Source organism: Juglans microcarpa x Juglans regia, chromosome 1D (genome assembly GCF_004785595.1).
Source record: "Juglans microcarpa x Juglans regia isolate MS1-56 chromosome 1D, Jm3101_v1.0, whole genome shotgun sequence".
Taxonomy (NCBI): domain Eukaryota; kingdom Viridiplantae; phylum Streptophyta; class Magnoliopsida; order Fagales; family Juglandaceae; genus Juglans; species Juglans microcarpa x Juglans regia.
Window position 1 is genome coordinate 20,932,396 of NC_054594.1, and position 18,094 is coordinate 20,950,489.

An 18,094-nucleotide genomic window follows, 5' to 3' on the forward strand; every position below is an offset into this window, starting at 1 on the left:
CTTCTTCTAAAAACAAGGCCTATAAACTTCTGCAAAAGAGAGATATTTTCCTGTTACGGTGGCCTTGTTTTTCACTTATACTTCTTTCAGCAACTTTTTTTTTTTTCCAACGCGTAAACTTAAAAATAATAAACCTAAGAATTATCAAATAATAATAATAAACGTAAGATACCTTAAAAAAAAAAAAAAAAAAAGGCAAGCCAGAAAGAAAATAAAAAATCATATATCACGAGAAAAATAAGAATTAAGTAGTCAGTCCTTATTAATAAATCGAATCATCTTAATAATAATAATAATAATAAACCTAAGATACCTTAAAAAAAAAAAAAGAATACAAAAGCCAGAAAGAAAATAAAAAATCATATATCACGAGAAAAATAAGAATTACGTAGTCAGTCCTTATTAATAAATCGAATCATCTTAATAATAATAATAATAAACCTAAGATACCTTAAAAAAAAAAAAAGAAGACAAAAGCCAGAAAGAAAATACAAAATCATATATCACGAGAACAATAAGTATTAAGTAGTCAGTCCTTATTTAATAAATGGAATCATCTCCTAAAACATATAATAATAAAACGTATGACAGGTAGTCCTTAATACCATCTTGTCAGCATGTATAGCATAGTAGTTTAGGGCTCTTTTCACATATAGTAAATGAACGATTACAAATCCATCATCCCCAAATACTGGCGACGAAGAATCATATTAACCAGTCAAATCTCCTTTCTTACATGAGTTATGCTCCAACAAAGAATTTCCTTTTTGAGCAAAATTAGCTTCAATCAATTGTAATGACAGAGAAAACTATATCGATTCATTCAAGTTAGGTGCTCCATAAAAAAAATTGCACCCAAGCTAAAAAAAAAAAAAAGAAAAAGTAATCCATTTACAGAGAAGCTAACTTACGGTCGATCATTTTGCATCATCATGTATTTCTAAAATCTGCAGACTGGATAGTTCTTAGAAGCTCCTTCAAGTTAGGTAATATCTGGCGCGGTCCTAAACTCTTTACACCAACAGAATTCAAAAGCTGCTCCAAATCCTACATCCAGAGGGCAAACAGGTGAAGGTCATCCAGAGTAACCAAAACAAAATCTCCGAATTTCAGTTCTCCAAAAATAAATTAGAAAAAGAAAAAATGCAAAATGGATCGTGCAAAATGGATCGTGCAAAATGCCCTCAAGAGAATGAACTCCAAACCATATTCTCAAGAAACTAGCCACCTTCATCTGAATATAAAAATAAGTAGAAACATAAAAATATGAAATAAACAACATTTCAAAAGTGAGCTTTTCAACCCTTTACTTCCCTTTAGAGATGTATCCAATAATGACTCTGGTATACAGGTTACGTTCATCAATTCCTCTATAATGTCTGCCTGAAAATGTGAGAGCTTTTTGTGCTACTAACCAATCAAAAACAAAAGGAAGAAGATGTGCGAGTCTGGCATATGCTAGGTTAAAACCACACATTAATTACCATTAGACAAAACTTCTCAACATGAGAGCCATTCCAAGTAGTATAAAACCAGAATTACTACAACCAGGAATCAGATTTTGTTTTATCAGTTACAATCAAGAATCAGATTTCTCACAGGGAAGGCACGAGTTACTCAATAGAGGGGTTTAACATCCCCTTCAAACGGTTTACCCTCTTAAGTTTTCCATAGGAAATGTGTGATGGGTCCCGTAAAGTAAGATGGCCCTCCGGTCGTACCCGTGACAGTGGTGACCTCATGGATGGAGCAATTCATGGACTACCACAAATGGTTCCTATTTAGGTGGTTTGCTCGTAGATGCTTTCTTTTTTTAATTTGATAGGAAATAGACATCATTTCATTCATTCATAAGGAAGTTACATCGGTGACTCAAGGTTCAAGCCAAACTAAACTCCTGTTGTAAGCTTCTCCGTACACAAATATTATGCGACAGGCATTGTCTAAACTTCATAAAACTCTCAAAAGAGAGTATCAGTCTCTGTATAAAACAGAGATTAAAAAATCCCGCATCCAAACTCCATCCTCCAAAAGAGGAGAAGTAAACAAAACACCCATCCTCCTAACCGGAGGAGGGAGGAACTCTTAGTAGATGCTTTCTTGTAGCTCTACAAAAAGCAATTCATTCCCCTCAAACCATCACATTTCATAATAATAGCACCAAAAGAAAAGGTGGTATAGGGGAAAAATGGAAAAAGTTCATGGACCACCATAAATTGGATAAATTACACTTTCGGCCCCAAACTATAGGGACTTACAAAAAAAACAAAAAAAAAGATATACGGTAATAACAATGTTCTTCCTAAACTATAAATATAATAAACCAACGCCCCAAATCACATCAGTAGTTGCAATATACCTAAAATTCCCCCATGTTCCACCATTTGTAACCTTAATTTCCCCTTAACACATGATCACTGTAAAATAAAATAAAATTACAGGATTATGTAACAATGCAATAAATGCATAATATTAAGAATAAATAAAATGGACAATTGAGGAATTTTAATAATGGGAAGACATTGTAACAATACTCATAGTTTAGGGCCGGAAAATGCAATTTCTGCCAAATATATGGAAAAACCATAGTAGGATCAGAGAAAATGCATTGTAACTATACTCAAACCTTAATGAATTGTTACTCATTAAAAAAAAAAAAAGGCCAAAGGAGGATAGCTTAAAAACCTAGCTCTAACAGGGCCAGGAGGAGAAGCAACTAGAGTAAGTAAGCAATATTGCAATGCCTAAATAATTGAAAGAATTCAAAGACTACCAGTACAATAGACCTGGGCAAGCTCCTTACGTTGCCATACTAATAGTCCAAACAATATAATTTATTTAATGTTTCATGAGAATTATAGAGCCCAAAGATGCCACATGAAATAAAGCACACCTTATTCAGCAAAAATACAGCATAAGCGGCTCTTGTAGTGTCTTGACCTTCTAAAAAGAGAGGGAACTCCACATCCTTCTTAGTTGTAGAAATCTCTGTATTTGATGACAAATCTGAAGAAGTGGGCTCTAATGAAGGTGCATGGTCAATAATATATGAATGAGAACCACCCAAGCGCAAACGGTAACGCAAATGAACGTTTAAGTAGGAAGCTATAAGAGAAACAGCCTGCAAGAAAATCAGGCTGATAAAGTACAATCCAATATCTTGCTTTGGCAACCAAGCTTTGAACAAGTTGACAAAAAGCCTGCTACTTAAAATGCACCAGCATATAATAATAACACAATTAAACAATGTTGATAGCATTTAGGATTAATAAAAAATAACTGTATTATACCATGTCCAAACCAAATGAATGCAGTGACTCATCAAATAAAGGAGTAGATAGTATATGATCCATAATAGTTGATAATACTAATTTTTAAGTCAAGCAAAGAGAAAGAACGCACATGTGCGACATATCCCAGGGCAGTTGCAGACCTCTGAACCTCCCTCTTATCCGTGAAAAAGCTCATCTTCTTAAAAGGAAGCATACTCAGGTGGAGACCTAAAATTGTCAAGGATCCTTGATGAGCAGGTTTTGATCCAGGAGAACCCCTGACAGTACAAAGAAAGATTTTTATTTTTTATTTTTTATCAGCAAGTAAGAACTTTATTAAAAAATAGGCATAGCCAAGTACACGGAACATATACAAGAACAACACCTATGCATGAGTGTGTAAAGAAAAAAGGAAATCATGAACATTCATGCCATTAAAATCTATTACAATCGACCAAGGGAATAAGGTATTAATTACAAACGTTCTAAGCTCGTCCTTTGTTTGTTCACGATCCTCAAAACTGACCATTCCTCTTGATCCATATGCACCACCATAAACAAATCGGGACCATATTCCACAAAATTGCTATTTGAGAGTTACCTTGGATGCCTCTCCAACTAGCAAGTAAATCAACCACTCTTTGTAGCATCACCCAATGGAGCCCCACTCAGCATAGATATCATTTCATAAGCTCATGGCTACATCACAATGCAATAATAGGTGGTTCATGGACTACCCACTTTCCTTGCACATATAGCACCAATCCAACACAATGATTTAGCGTTTCCTTAGATTATCTAAGGTAAGGATCTTCCCTAGTGAAGCTGTCCTGTCCATACAAAGAAAGAAGCTTTTGGGGGGCCTTAGGCTACATTTGGGTAGTGAGGTGATCTCAGATAATCTGTGAATAGTAGTGAAAAAATGGTGAAAAAATAATGATAAAATATTGAATAATAGTGAATAGTAGTAAAAAATAGTGAAAAGTAATGATAAAATATTGAATACTACCCAAACACAGCCTTAGTCTTCCATATGTTCTTCCATGGGAATGGATTTGTACTTTGTGTCATAAGGGACTTGTAGAACGAATGAACAATGAATCTTCCCTTCTTGGATGGACACCAAAAGATCTGGTCAGCTCCCCCATTCACTCTACAAGTGTATACAAGATGGAAAAAATGTGTAAATGTGTCAATTTCCCAATCTTGTGCAGCTCTATGGAAGATGACCTTCCATTGAGGGGAACCACTAGATAGATCCATAAGGTCTGCAATTGAAGCCTCCTGTCTTCATGCAATACTGTAAATCATTGGGTAAGCTTCCTTTAGGGTTCGATCACCACACCATAAATCATGCCAAAATTTAATTCTTGAACCATCCCCAACTGCAAAGCGTATGTATTGAGAGAAGATTGTCCATCCTCTTTCTTATGTGTTTCCAAAGCCCCACCCCATGTGATCCGCTCACCTCATTCGACCTCCATCCTCCTCAATATCCACCATATTTTAGATTTATTATGACCCTCCACAAAGCTCCCCTCTTTTTGGTATATCCACAACCGGGTTACCCAATAAGGCCTTATTGAAAACCAACAAGTTCCTAATTCCCAACACTCCTTCACGTGCCAGAGCACAAACCGTAGCCCAGGCCCTCAACAAAAAGTTTCCCGCAAGTGCATCGGGTGTCCGAGAACAAAGTCCCGACTAATCCCGGGGGTGCACAAACCCTCAACAAGTAGTTTCCCGCATGTGCACCTTGGGTATTTAAGGGGAAGTTCTCCCAGTCCAATGGCACCAAAAAATTGTTTGCACCTAAGAGGATTCGAACCTTAGACCTGCTCACAAATGAAATCAGAAAAATCCGCCATTGCAAAACTAGAGCTAGGACCTCCTAATCATTCACTTGGGAAGCGGATGACATTGAAATCAATCCCAATGCACCGAGGCAAGCTCCATAGGCTACAAAGACCAGCCAATTCATCACACAAGACTCTTCTCGCAATATTTGAATTAAGGCCATAAACACCAGCAAAGGCCCATTGATAACTATCTTCTACATTCTTGAAAGATATGGCCACTGTAAAATCCTCCACATATAATCCGTCTTGTCCACGACCCTTTTATCCCACATTACCAAGATACCTCCCAATGCCCCTTTAGAAGGCAAATACAACCACCCCACTTGCCAACAATTCCACAAACTTCGTATGTTGCTAAGGGAGATGGACTCCAACAAAGATAAATTAATGACGAAACTATAACATGGTGCAAAACCTCTCCAAGAGAGACAGCAAAACATTATGAAAAGTGGCAGGCAATCCAAATTATTTCCACAAGTAAATGTGATACCCCATATTGAGGAGTATAGGTGGTGAATGAGGTCCTACATTGCTTAGGAGGGAGAAGTTCTTGCCTTTTATAGTAATTTCAATGGGCTTTAATTGTACTATTACCTAGTCTTTTTGGAGTATGACTCAAATGTGGCTTGAGCCTTCCTTCTGTGGTTACGAATGGCATCAAAACCAATCCCAACAAAAAATGTGGGACATTAGCTGTGCCACCTATAATGGAATGGCCTGATGAGAACATGGGAATTTAGAGAGATTGTGGTACCCCTATTGGGGAGTATAGGTGGTGAAGGGGATCCCATATGGCTTGTGAGGGAGAAGTTCATACTCTTTATAAAGATTCCAATGGGTTATACTGCCCATTGGCGTATAGCCCAGATGTAGCTTAGGCCTTCCATGGATTGTTACAATAAGACCAATATCAATTGAATTTGAAATGAAGGGAAGCTGGCTTATCTTGAAGAGAGATGGTCTACTTTACTAGTTTAAATCCTTTGGGGGAACTCCAAAATAATGTTGGTAAAAACACACTTAAATGCAAAGAGCAAAGTGCCAAGGGCAAAACACTTCATTTACCAAAAGAAAAGTGCTTTATGAAAGTGCATATCGTGCTTTCGGCACTTTTTTTTATAGTGAGCTTAAAATGCAAAAAGTGTGCCTTTATATTTTTTTGGGAAAATATATAAAATATTAGTTTTAACTATTATTATTTGACTGGACCAGTAATAGAATATACCTGCTCCAAAAAAAAAAAAAACTCACTGGCATATACCTGATTGACTACTGCTTGGAAACAACTCAAGTTCCTGCTCCTGTGCAGGTCCAACAGAAATCTTTACGGGATAGAGCAATGAAACTTGAGAGATCATATATTGTTGCCTCGTTCTTAGCCTCTTCTGCAAATTCCGAAGACTACCATAACCTTTTTCTCCAGAAAATAACCTATTTGATTCCTGTAAATAAAAAATGATCAGCTTTTCTATCACACCAATGCAAATATAAAATATAAGATAACATCAGCCATTCACCCAGGAAAAGAAATAAGAAACTGATATCATTAAAAGAAATTTATCTGCGATAATTGTGATTTTAGTACTAGATAAAAGCATTCAATAATTATAAACATAAATGAACAAAATATACAACAAAAAAGGAAATTAATCTAAGACCATCGGCGCCCTTTTCTTAAGACCAATGGAGTCCTATACTGAATAAAATCAAAGAAGTTGATCAACTTGTTCATGGAAAGAAAAATAAAATACAAACTAACAGAAGAAGCAAATGTGTAATGCTCACTTAGTGCAACACAAAAGAGATCCAATCTAGATAAATGGAGCACAAACAAATAGAAACTTTGGCAATGAGGAACAAAAGGTATCTATTGCATAATCCACATGTATTTGTAACAAAGAAAGTCTCTCATACTGCAATCCATAAAGCTTCAGGCTTCAATTAACCAATATTAATAAGACCCAAAACAGTATTAATCCACATGCACTTGTAACAAAGAAAGCCTCTCATACTACAACCCATAAAGCTTCAGTCTCACATGCAAGAAGCGTTGAAGATCATAAACAGTCAATGGACAAGCTCAAAAGTTTCTTTCTTAACACTTTATTCCATTGGGCAATTGTAATAGACTTTAATGGTTTGAATATCCATGACTTCCTTGTAACAGCTGTTAATCATGCCTAGGTGTCACTCTTGTATATGTGTCCCATGTACATAGGCTGCCTATATTTTTCATCAATAAAATTATTGTTTACTGATCAATAAAAAAGATAAAAAACAGTAGTAAGCCTCAGTATTTTATTTTTAAAGAACCAGGCAATGCATATGTACAGAACCAGGCATCCTTTAAGAAAAGTTCCGAGTAAACATACATGAGTAAGAAAGAACAAGCATGAAGGGGAATAAAAAGAGAGAAAATGCATCATTAGAAAGTGAGAAACTATGGCACTCCCCTATGGGACCATGGATAATGAAATTGTTATCGAGAAATCAAGAAGCCGATATCCAATATTCACAAGGCAGCTGCAAAGGCTTAATTTGCTAGCTGTGGTTTCCAAATCATGACATCAGGAGTCAAGCTGCTCCATAACAGGAATCAATGGCGTTTCAAGAGATCACTTTACATGTTGGCTAACAAATTTGAACTCAGGAAACATGTTTTTACCTTGGTTTCCCACATAATTATATTTCACCAAGATCTTAGCAGATCTAGTCAACTATATATACACATTGTTTGCCATAAATATTTAATTCAAGCTCGCTTTCAAGTCAGTCAAAGAGTAAACACAACAAACTGCAGTGGATATTAGAATAAAAATTACTAAATTTTCCAAGATGAATCAAAATCCAAACAATACTTGGAATCTTAACAGGTACGAATTAAAATTACCTGCAATCGCTTCCTTGCTACAGAAAGAGCTGTCCCAGCAACCAATAAAGATCTAACTTCAACACTAAGTTTGTCCTCTTGCTTTTTAGCATCCTCCTTTGCAAGCTTAGAACTCATTGACATGCTTTCCATCACCTGTTTTTTAGCTTCCAGTTTCTCACGCATCTCATCAAGCACATTCAATCGACTCAATGACTCAGCATCAACCTGCCCACAATGTTGTGGCCCGCTAATCCGCGGGTAAATTCATTAAGGCTCAAGAAAATAAAAAAGTTCACAGCTTTAGACCTTTCTCCAATGTCGTGCCCCAAAACTCTTTGGGGCTACAAAGACTTAGTTCACATGACATGTCAGAAAAGAAAATATTGATAACTCAATAATGTGAATAACTCAATTAATTCATTTTTCCCATTTTTTCAAAACGTAAACAATGGAAACAAACAAACTTGAGGCAAAAGCAAGCAATTCTGAAATTCTGACAAAGGTAAGTTGCTCAAACTAACGGATGGAAGAGTCAAATAGAACAAACCACAAGCCTTAATGCTTTGTTCGACTGCCAAGAAATGAGGAAAATGAAAAGAAAAGGGAAAACAAATTAAAATTCTAAATCCGGTACATATTATAATAGAGGAAAGGAAAGCAAGCAAACTCTTTGATATGTATGAATCTCTTTCAACTAATTTTTTATAAGCAATATAAATTTCTTACAAAGTACTAAAGGATCAGCCCACGTACACAAGATATGTACAAGATAGCCGATTATCTATTTTTAGAAAAAAATACTAGAAAACTACAGAGATTAAGCCTATTAAATTCTATATAAGCTCTCCAAAGGAAGATAGTAAAAAATAAAAAAAAAAGTCTTTAGCTCCTCCATCATCTGTCTCCACAGTCCTCCAAATTTCCATCTTTTTTCCCTCCAGATACACCCTATGAGGCAAGTAGGCACAATTTTCCACACGGCTACAGTTCGTGTGCAGCCACCTAACCCTCTTGAAAAGTAAAAAAGGTCCCCTACCCTTCTAGGTACGACCCAAGTTAATCCAATCCGAGTGAAAAAAACACACCACAAAGCACTAGTCGTTTTGCAATGGAGTTAAAGGTGATCCACAAACTCCCTACTCCCCTTACACATGCAACCCCAATCAATAATAACAATGTCTCTTTTTCCTTAGATTATCCATGGTGAGAAGACCTTCCCTATTGAGGTTAACCAAGCAAAAATATAGCTATTTGTGTGTGTGTGTGTGTGTGTGTGTGTGGGGGGGGGGGGGGGGGGGGGGGGGGGGGCTTTTTTTTTTTATATAAGTAAACAAGTATTATTAATTCAAGAATGGGCAACAACTGCCAAATACAAAAGTCATTATGCCCTATCTACATAGGAGCATTAGAAACTAAGAAATCATGAAAGTTCATGCCATTAAAGTCCACAACAATTGCCCAAGTAAAAAGAGTCCTAAAAAAGAAAACTTTAAGCTCCGCCATAGATCTCTCTGTCTTCAAATGTCCACTCATTGCATTCCTGCCACAAGCACCACATGATACAAATCGGAATCATTTTCCAAACCACTTTGATCTGTTGCACACCTCAAATGGAGCTCCAACACGCCAACATTTCCACCATTGATTCTGGCATCACCCACGCTAGATCCATTCTTTTAAACACCTCATGCCAAAGAGACCTAGCAACCTCACAATGTAAAAGTAGATGATTCACCGACTCACCCCCCCCCCCAACTTTTACACATGCAGCACCAGTCTGTAATGATTATCCTCCTCTTTCTTAGATTATCCGTAGTGAGAATCTTACCAAAGGAAGCTGTCCACACAAAGAAAGAGGCTTTGGGTGGAGCCTTATTCTTCCAAAGCCTTTTCCAAGGAAACTGTGTCTCAAGTTCTTGTGTGAGAACCTTATAAAAGGAACGAATTGTGAATACCCTCTCCCTGCAGGAGTCCACCACAAACCATCTTCATGCTGGATATTCAGACGACAAGAGTACAATAGACTATACAAATCTACAAAACTCTCCACCTCCCAGTCTTGTGCCACCCAAATGAAATTGATATTACAGTGTGTACTCCCACCCGAGATTCCTATAACCTCCACCACTGTGGCATTTTTGTCACTTGCGATCAGGAAAAGTATAGGAAACAAATCTTGAAGAGCACTGTTGCCACACCAAGCATCCATCTAAAATCTGATCTTGAACCCTGTACCCAACTGAAACCGAGTATGATGATGGAAGGCCTCCCACCCTCTTCTTATATGTTTCCATAGCCCCACTCCATAGGTGCCTTTAACTTCTCTAGTACACCAACCCTACCCTAAACCACCATATTTGTTCTCGATCACTGCTTTCCATAAGGCTTCCGGTTCCTTAATATATCGCCACAACCATTTTCCAAGTAACGCCCGATGCTCCTTCAAGGAAATGGAATGTTATTATGGGGAATAAATACAGAAATGGCAAACGTTGAACACCCCTATGGCTTAGTTGAAAAGAGTTTACCCCTTTTTTTTTTGGCAAAATACAAAATAACAGAAAATTACATTGATTTTTCTTTTATCGAGATCCTTTAGAGCTTTTTGTCTGAAATCCACAATGATTTTTTAAGAGAGAGATATTGTAACAACTCAAGGAAGGCTCAAGCCACATATGAGACCATACTCCAACGGGACTAATCGTTGTTACAATTGGAGCCCCTTGAAATCATCATAAGAGCTTGAGCTTCTTATTCTCAAGCAATGTGAGATCACATTCACCACCTTCTTATACAGAATCCGAGATATTACAATCTCCCCCCTTAAATCCCCAACATTCTTGTCAAGCCATTCCATCATACAGATAGTACGACTAGTCTCATAAATCATCTCTTTATTCCTTGTGAGGTGGCAAAGTCTTTGTGGAATGAGATTTTTGGTCGGACAAGTATTGTTTGGGTGATGCCGAAGGCAATGGTTGATCTTCTTGCATGTTGGAATGGTTTTGAGGGGAGAATTTGAGTGACTGCCATATGGAAGATGATTCCTTTGTGCTTGATGTGGTGTCTTTGGTTGGAAAGGAATGAGAGATGTTTTGAAGACAAAGAACATTCTTTGAGAGACCTTTGGGATTTTTTCTTTTGGACTTTGGGTTCGTGGGCCAAGGCTCTTGTATTGAATGATGTTAATTTTCAGAATTTGTTTTAGGCTCTTTTTGTTTCTAGTGTGATGTAGGCATTTCCTTTGTATACATCCTGTGTACTTGGATTTTGTTTATTTATGGTAATAAAATTTTCTTATTAACTATCAAAAAAATAGTTTTGGTTGAGTTTTGCTTTGATACTATTAGGAACAACCCAAGGAAGGCACAATCCACATGTGGGCCCATATTCCAAAAGATTAATATACCTAGAATCAATGCATAGTTTTTTCTTAAATTAAAATAAAAATTATTAAATAATACATTTACAATAAAAGCAAATCAAGAAAGAATTGATAAAACAAATCAAAGTATAATTAACTTTATTTTGACTATAAAAAAGTCACTTTGTATTAAAAACAAAAATTCACATTTTTTTGGGATTTATCTTGTCACAAGCATATGTATTCTACAAATTATCACAAATCCTAGTCAGTAACTTATATAAGTTCAGATCTGTCCTTAACTATTACGGAACCTCTTTTTTTCTTAAGAATGAATAAAAGACTATTTTGTTGGAACGCAAGGAACATTTCATTCCAATTAAGACAACATAAGAACCTTCAAAATTCTTTAATTATTGAATGGAAAAACTTGCTAAAAGTGTCACTATCAATATGATTTATCTCATATTAGATGGTCTAGATTGACATCACAAAATCGGTGAAATAGAGTCGATCAATATCAAATTCGTACAACTAAAAATAAAGATTGAAACAAATGTGATTCATATGAAAAGAAAAACCAATTCATTGATTATGAAAAACAAAATTATTTTGAAATAGATTCATTACTAAATAAAAGAGAACATTTAAAAAAAAAAAATATCAATATGATCCTTTATCATATAAATCTACTAATTATGAAGATGAAAACTCAAATATTTATGGATTGCCGTTACAATTATATAAGGGAAAAAAAATTCTTATACTTAAAATAACAATATGCCTAAACGTAAACTATCTGATATGATAGAAGGTATCCTTATAAATAATTATCCAGTAGAAGATAATAGTATAGATATAGAAAATATTCCGGATAGAAATTTATTGGAAAATTCTCAATTTTTGTCTTAAAAAAGAAGATTGATATTAAGGCTTGCATTATTTTTATTTTTTTTTTTATGTCAGGGAACCTCTCCAAGGCAGGGCCCTTCGAACCCACCCCTGCAGAGTAAACCCAGTCCCGTGCACTGCATCCTTGGAAGTTTCTCTATACGGAACTGGTTAAATCGCTGGTTTTTCACCACGGGGTGTGGCCCCCAAAGAATTGTTTGCACCCATGAGGTGTTGAACCTTGAACCTTGAAGGGAGTGATACCCCAAGACCAAGGTCTTCACCGCTTGGGCCAACCCATTGGGGTTTTGCATTAATATTGATACCATAACTAACAGGAATAAAAAATACTAAGATTAGTGTTAATAATTATCAAATAATCGATAAACTTGATTAAAAAAAAAAGCTCTTTTTATCTAACGATTCATCAAGATCAAGAAATTTGTTTTTATACATAAAAATTTATCAATATCAATAGGCGTAGCCAATTACACTAGATGTACACAAGAGAAAGCACCTAGCTCAAAAGTAGAAATCTGTATATATAAGGAAATCAGGAAGATTAAGCCCATGATAGGGAAATTATCCGAACAAAGCCTAAGCGGGAGAAATTAGAAACCTATCCAAATCTAGACCAAGCTTGATTGGATGACCATATGAATGATCCTACAATCTCTTGCTTGGGGCAAAGCGCGCCTCCCCCAATCCTCCAATCTAGGTTCAGCTCATAAACTCCAGCAAAAGCCCACACAAAATCATCTACCACCTTTAAAAAAAAAAAACAAGTATATATTCCCCAATGCATTCCTTAACCCAGACTTGCTGCCAACCCAGAACCTCCAACAATGACCATGACCTCACTATTGGAGAGAACCAATGGAGCTATTGAGGAAGGGGATTCGAATGCAGGAGATGGTGGGGGGGAAAATATGGGTTTGTCGTTGGTGCCTTGTGAGGATGAATGTTTAGGGTCTAGTGTACAATTGGGAGCTATGTCTGGGGAAGATGTTGTCCCCTTGTTATCTTTCCTCCGATAAACAATATAGTCAGATCATCATCGGATTGGGTTTTGCAAAAGGTTAATGAGATATAACAGTGTGTGGGGATTACATGTGGAGGATTTGACGACCAATTCATAGCACTACTCACTGCAATTGAGGCAGGTCACTCGCTTGAAACAAAATCAAGATTTAAGAAGAACAAGGAGTTAAAGCGTCTTACTTGGGCAATCAACTACGACGCAAAGGGAGGTAGTACAAGTCGAGAGAGGACTTGAGGGAGGGCATTAATTAAGCCTTCCTCCGTCCTTGTAGGATCATTTAGGTGGAGTATTAGTTGTGTGGCAAACAAGGGGTTGGGGTAGTTACAATGTCTTGCTTTGCTTTGGGGAGGCGCGTTTTGTCTCAATAGGGTTTGCTGTATATTCGATAGGTTTCTAATTTCTCCCTTTTGGGAGATGTTCATTAGGGGCTCTCTATTATGGGCTAGGTGTTCTCTCTTATATACACATGTACTTGGTTACGCCTATTGATAGTAATCTATAAAAAATAATAATAAAAAAAAAAAAAAACTCTCTACAACCCTTGTACGGTACATAACTAATACTCCACCCAAAGCTCCCTTAGAAGCTAAATAGGACCGTCCTACGTATTGGCAAATCACAAACTCCAAATGATCCAACGAGAAATATATTCCATTTTCGTTTCCTAAAAAACACACAATATCAACTTTCCACAAGCGAAGCGTTTGCCCGGACATTCCAAGTTAAAATCTGGCCTTCATAATATAACTAGTTTTGCCCTCCCTCTAGTCCTCCCTCGACTTGGACTACCTCCCTTAGCATCGTAGTTGATTGCCCAAGCAACTGAGCAAGATGCTTTAACTCCCTACTCTTCTTAGATATTAATTTTGTTCCAAGTAAGTGACCCATATCTGCAATGAGTAGTGCTGTGAATTGATCCTCAAATCCTCCACATATAATTCTCACACACTGTTGTATCTCATTAACCTTTTGCAAAACCCAATCCAATGATGAACCAGCTATACTCTTGATCGGTGGAAGAGGTCCTCAATAAAAAAATAAAAATAAAATAAAAAATAAAAATAAAAATAAAATAAAGCCTCTTGTTGATTGGATGGGAATGAAAGACGAGATATTAAGTCACCCCATATCGAATCAAGCACTTTGGTTCTTCCCAGAACTTGGGATATTTTATTATACATATAAGATTAAACCATAGGCCATACCAATCAAAAAAGTTGGTATGGGAAGAAAAAAACTGGCCAATGTTACAATTTGAAGCTCATTGTAATCATTATAAAGGGCAAAAATTTCTTCAGCCCAAGTAATGTGAGATCTCATTCACCAACTTCCTACACTTAATCCAATCCAGGTATTGCAATCTCCCCCCTTAAATCTTCGACATTCTTGTTGGGTCATTCCATCATAAGTAACACAACTCAAGTCCCATATTTCTGGTTTGGTTTGACTGACTATAAAGACCCAAAGAAGGCAACTCAACTACACCTAGGCCAATACTCTAAAAGTATTGGACAATGTTACAATTAGAGACCCTTGATATCATTATAAATGACTTCTCCCTCCCAAATAATGTGGGATCTCATTCACCATTTTTATACACACAATCAGGGGTATTACATAGATGTAGCATGTGACCTACAACTGTTGTTCAAGTAGGTCGGTCTTCTAGGAGGCATTGAATGTTATATGGCCACACGTTGGGCCCATCTCTCGCCAAAATCTACCCTAAGGTTCAGACGGAGAGCTCTAGACAATGCTGGTTTTTTATTTTTATGAATCAGGGACCAAATTAAGGCTGCATCAGTTCAGCAAACTGAATGAATCAATGTAACCATTTTAGATCTATAACATCCTAGGTGGGGCGCTGGATACAGTCTTTAAAATTCTTCTTTACATATTAATAAATGTGGATGAATATCCATAGAGTGTGTGTATGTGTATGTGCATGTGCGTATCACATCAGCGAACCAAACAATTTCAGAAGACCATAAATAACGTATTTAACTTGTTATCACTATACTTGCATTCTTGCATACGATTACAATCCTGGAAAACAACCAAGATTCTCTTTTAATGGATCTATGGAAAGATCATACAAACTTGGTTTGAATATCTTGTTCAATCTACGTATTACTTCAACAAGTAGTTTTTTCTAACAAAAGGTGCTTCATCTCACACGTGGAGGGCAGGAAAGACGCAAAAACTTAAGAAAATATTAGAACTCATTTAAAAATTATGTATCACTAAGTAGAAAAATCTATCTCCACTCAGCCAGCCCTCATATAACGCTTATCCCAGTGCAAGTTAGATTTAAGATTTTATATAATCCTAAAAAAAAATATAAATTTACCTTTTCCCTTCCTCTGCTGCATTTTCCCGTCATACAAAACAGACCATAATAAAAAATCACCAAATTATAGTCGATGGAACCCTACTATGATGACAAATTCAAGGTTTTATTCAAACAAAGGTTCACGTATTTGTGTGAAATTGAAATTTTCAGCGCCTGAAGTTCATAGAAAAAGAAAAAATATCATTTATTTCTATTCCTGCACTTACACGGAACAATCCCAAAGTTCCCGAGACCCTAACTACATTAAAAATCATATAATTTATCCTTCTCTTTTTATTCTTGTACATTTTCTCAGCAATTAAACAGGGCATACTAGTTCAATTAAGCCAAGAAATGAATCAAGAACCGCCACTAGTCTTTTCTCACCCATCGAAACCCTACCTGAATAAGTGCCTCGAGCTTTTGTTGAAGACTTTGTTTCTTTTCCTTAGCTTCTTTCAGCGCAGCAGAAAGACTCCACAACCTCGCAAGCTCTTCCTCGAAGTCTTCCCACTCGATCACCTTCGGATTCTCTGGATCGCTGTTGTTTGGCTGGGAAGGGAGAGCACGGTCTCGTTCCATTGAAAATTGGAGCAGAAAACGTGATGTTAGAGCTGAAGAAGATGTCAGGGAGGGTCGACCTCATCGTCCTCAAGTGACCGGTTAGGGTTTAGAAATCATCGAACAACTTCTTGGCTTTAATTTCCTCGGGAATTTCTCGGGAAATTTTGTTTGGGAATTGTTTTGGAGGAAGAGAGGAAGGGGAAGAAAGAGAACCGACTGTTTGGTGGGTAAACGCTAAATATGACAAGTGGAAGTTGTTCTTCTAGAGGGTATTCATGTCATTATGTCCCTGGGAAATAGTTCTCTGCAATCGAGTACCCAACTATAAATCAACGAGACAGGCACCAACCAAGTATCAACCTTTCTCCTTGAAAAGAAAAATACTATTCTTCGTTTTTTAAAATATTTTTTATTTTACGATCTAGACGCACTTTAGTATTAGAATCATCAAATAAGATTAATTTTCAAAATTTTTAAAATTTATATTTAAAATTACTGCATCGGATTTACTAAATACTAAAATATGAAATTTTGAGGTACAGTGCATTCTAATTCATCTTCTAATTTGAAGACTCACTATTCACACTCTATAACTATTATTTTATTTACTTAAATTATTATTTTCTAATTTTGAGCTATAATGTATTTAAGTTGGAAAACAATAATTTAAATATCAAATTAAATTATTAATTAATACATAGTTAGTGCAATTGTAAAATATAAAAAAAAATTAAAAATAATATTATATTATTATTTTTACTAATCTAATGGTTAATCTAATATGGAGTTATGGTTATGGGAGTTTTGCATTTATGAAAAATATATACTTTTCATTAAATTTTAGAAATAAATTTGATAAAACTAATTTCAATGCTCTTACCACCGGTTGTATATGTATCCAAGTTGTGTTTATTTATGATTAAAAAAAAATACTTGTGTTCATTTATTAATCTAAAAAATAAAGAAGTTGTGTTCATTTATATTTCCTTGGCAAACAAAATGTGATGTCAATCATTTATGCTAATGGGTCAAGTCCCGTTTGGAGGGTCACAAATCGAAAATTTTGATTCATTATTTTTGTTGAACCGGACTGTTAACTATCAGTCCGATTGGTCCATAAATATTTTTTTCTTCATTTTCTTTTTTCGACAAAAAAATTAATACAAGAAATTAATTAAATTAGTAAAATTAAAATTAAGTTATCTCCTTGATATTTTATATATGGTTAAAGAATATTAAATAATTTCATTGTATATATGGTCAATGGTGATCCCTTAAATAAAAATCACATAATTAACTTATACAATTACTGTATAAGATAATATATTATATATATAACAAAAATGTTGTTTGTACATGGGAGGGGTACCCCCACCCTCCCCCCCCCCCCCCCCGGCGTACCCAGGAGTCCACGTGGAATTATTAAAACGGTGTGCTTTCGGCGTTTTAATAATCCCTTTTGTCGTTTGGCTCCTTGAAACTCGAAGGCAATTTTCATTTCCTTAAACCGGTTCCTGAAATCACTCGTTTTCACCTCACCTTAGTTTCACCTCAGCAAGAAACACGGCCATGAAACCCCGCACTACACACTGGAACCTTCCCAAGCAAACTACGATGACAATTCATGCAGGGTGGTCATCTTCTTCTGCTCAAACACACGATTGCCCCACCGACATGCAGGAAGACGAAACACAAAGGGAGGTACTCTCTTCTTGATCTTTTCTTCTTGTTCGCATGCCCACAACCGAATCTCCCATTGGTGTTGTTTCTTCAACCCACAATTTTGATGTTCCCAAAATCACCGAATCGGTATATATACATCCATCTTGAATAGCTGGAAACCCTAACCCTAACTCTAATGGGAGATTTCGAAATTCTTTTAGATTCGAAATAGAACT

At 36.1% G+C, this 18,094-nt stretch overlaps 1 protein-coding gene across 2 annotated transcripts; it reads right to left on the bottom strand.

The window, feature by feature from the left end:
• Nucleotides 1–517: 517 nt before the first annotated feature.
• On the bottom strand, nt 518–16,466 carry LOC121240312 (UV radiation resistance-associated protein). Of its 2 annotated transcripts, none has more exons than XM_041137716.1 (7): nt 16,035–16,466; nt 8,022–8,228; nt 6,393–6,573; nt 3,403–3,551; nt 2,894–3,121; nt 693–1,047; nt 518–608 (listed from the first exon to the last, which is right to left on the bottom strand). In XM_041137716.1, the coding sequence occupies exons 1-6, from the start codon at nt 16,212–16,214 to the stop codon at nt 931–933; spliced, it is 1,062 nt and encodes a 353-aa protein (XP_040993650.1). In that variant the 5' UTR covers nt 16,215–16,466; the 3' UTR covers nt 518–608; nt 693–930. The 2 variants fall into 2 exon arrangements, with proteins under 2 accessions (XP_040993650.1, XP_040993657.1); XM_041137723.1 differs by having other exon boundaries at nt 8,022–8,250; nt 16,035–16,173.
• Between the last annotated feature and the right edge of the window lie 1,628 nt (nt 16,467–18,094).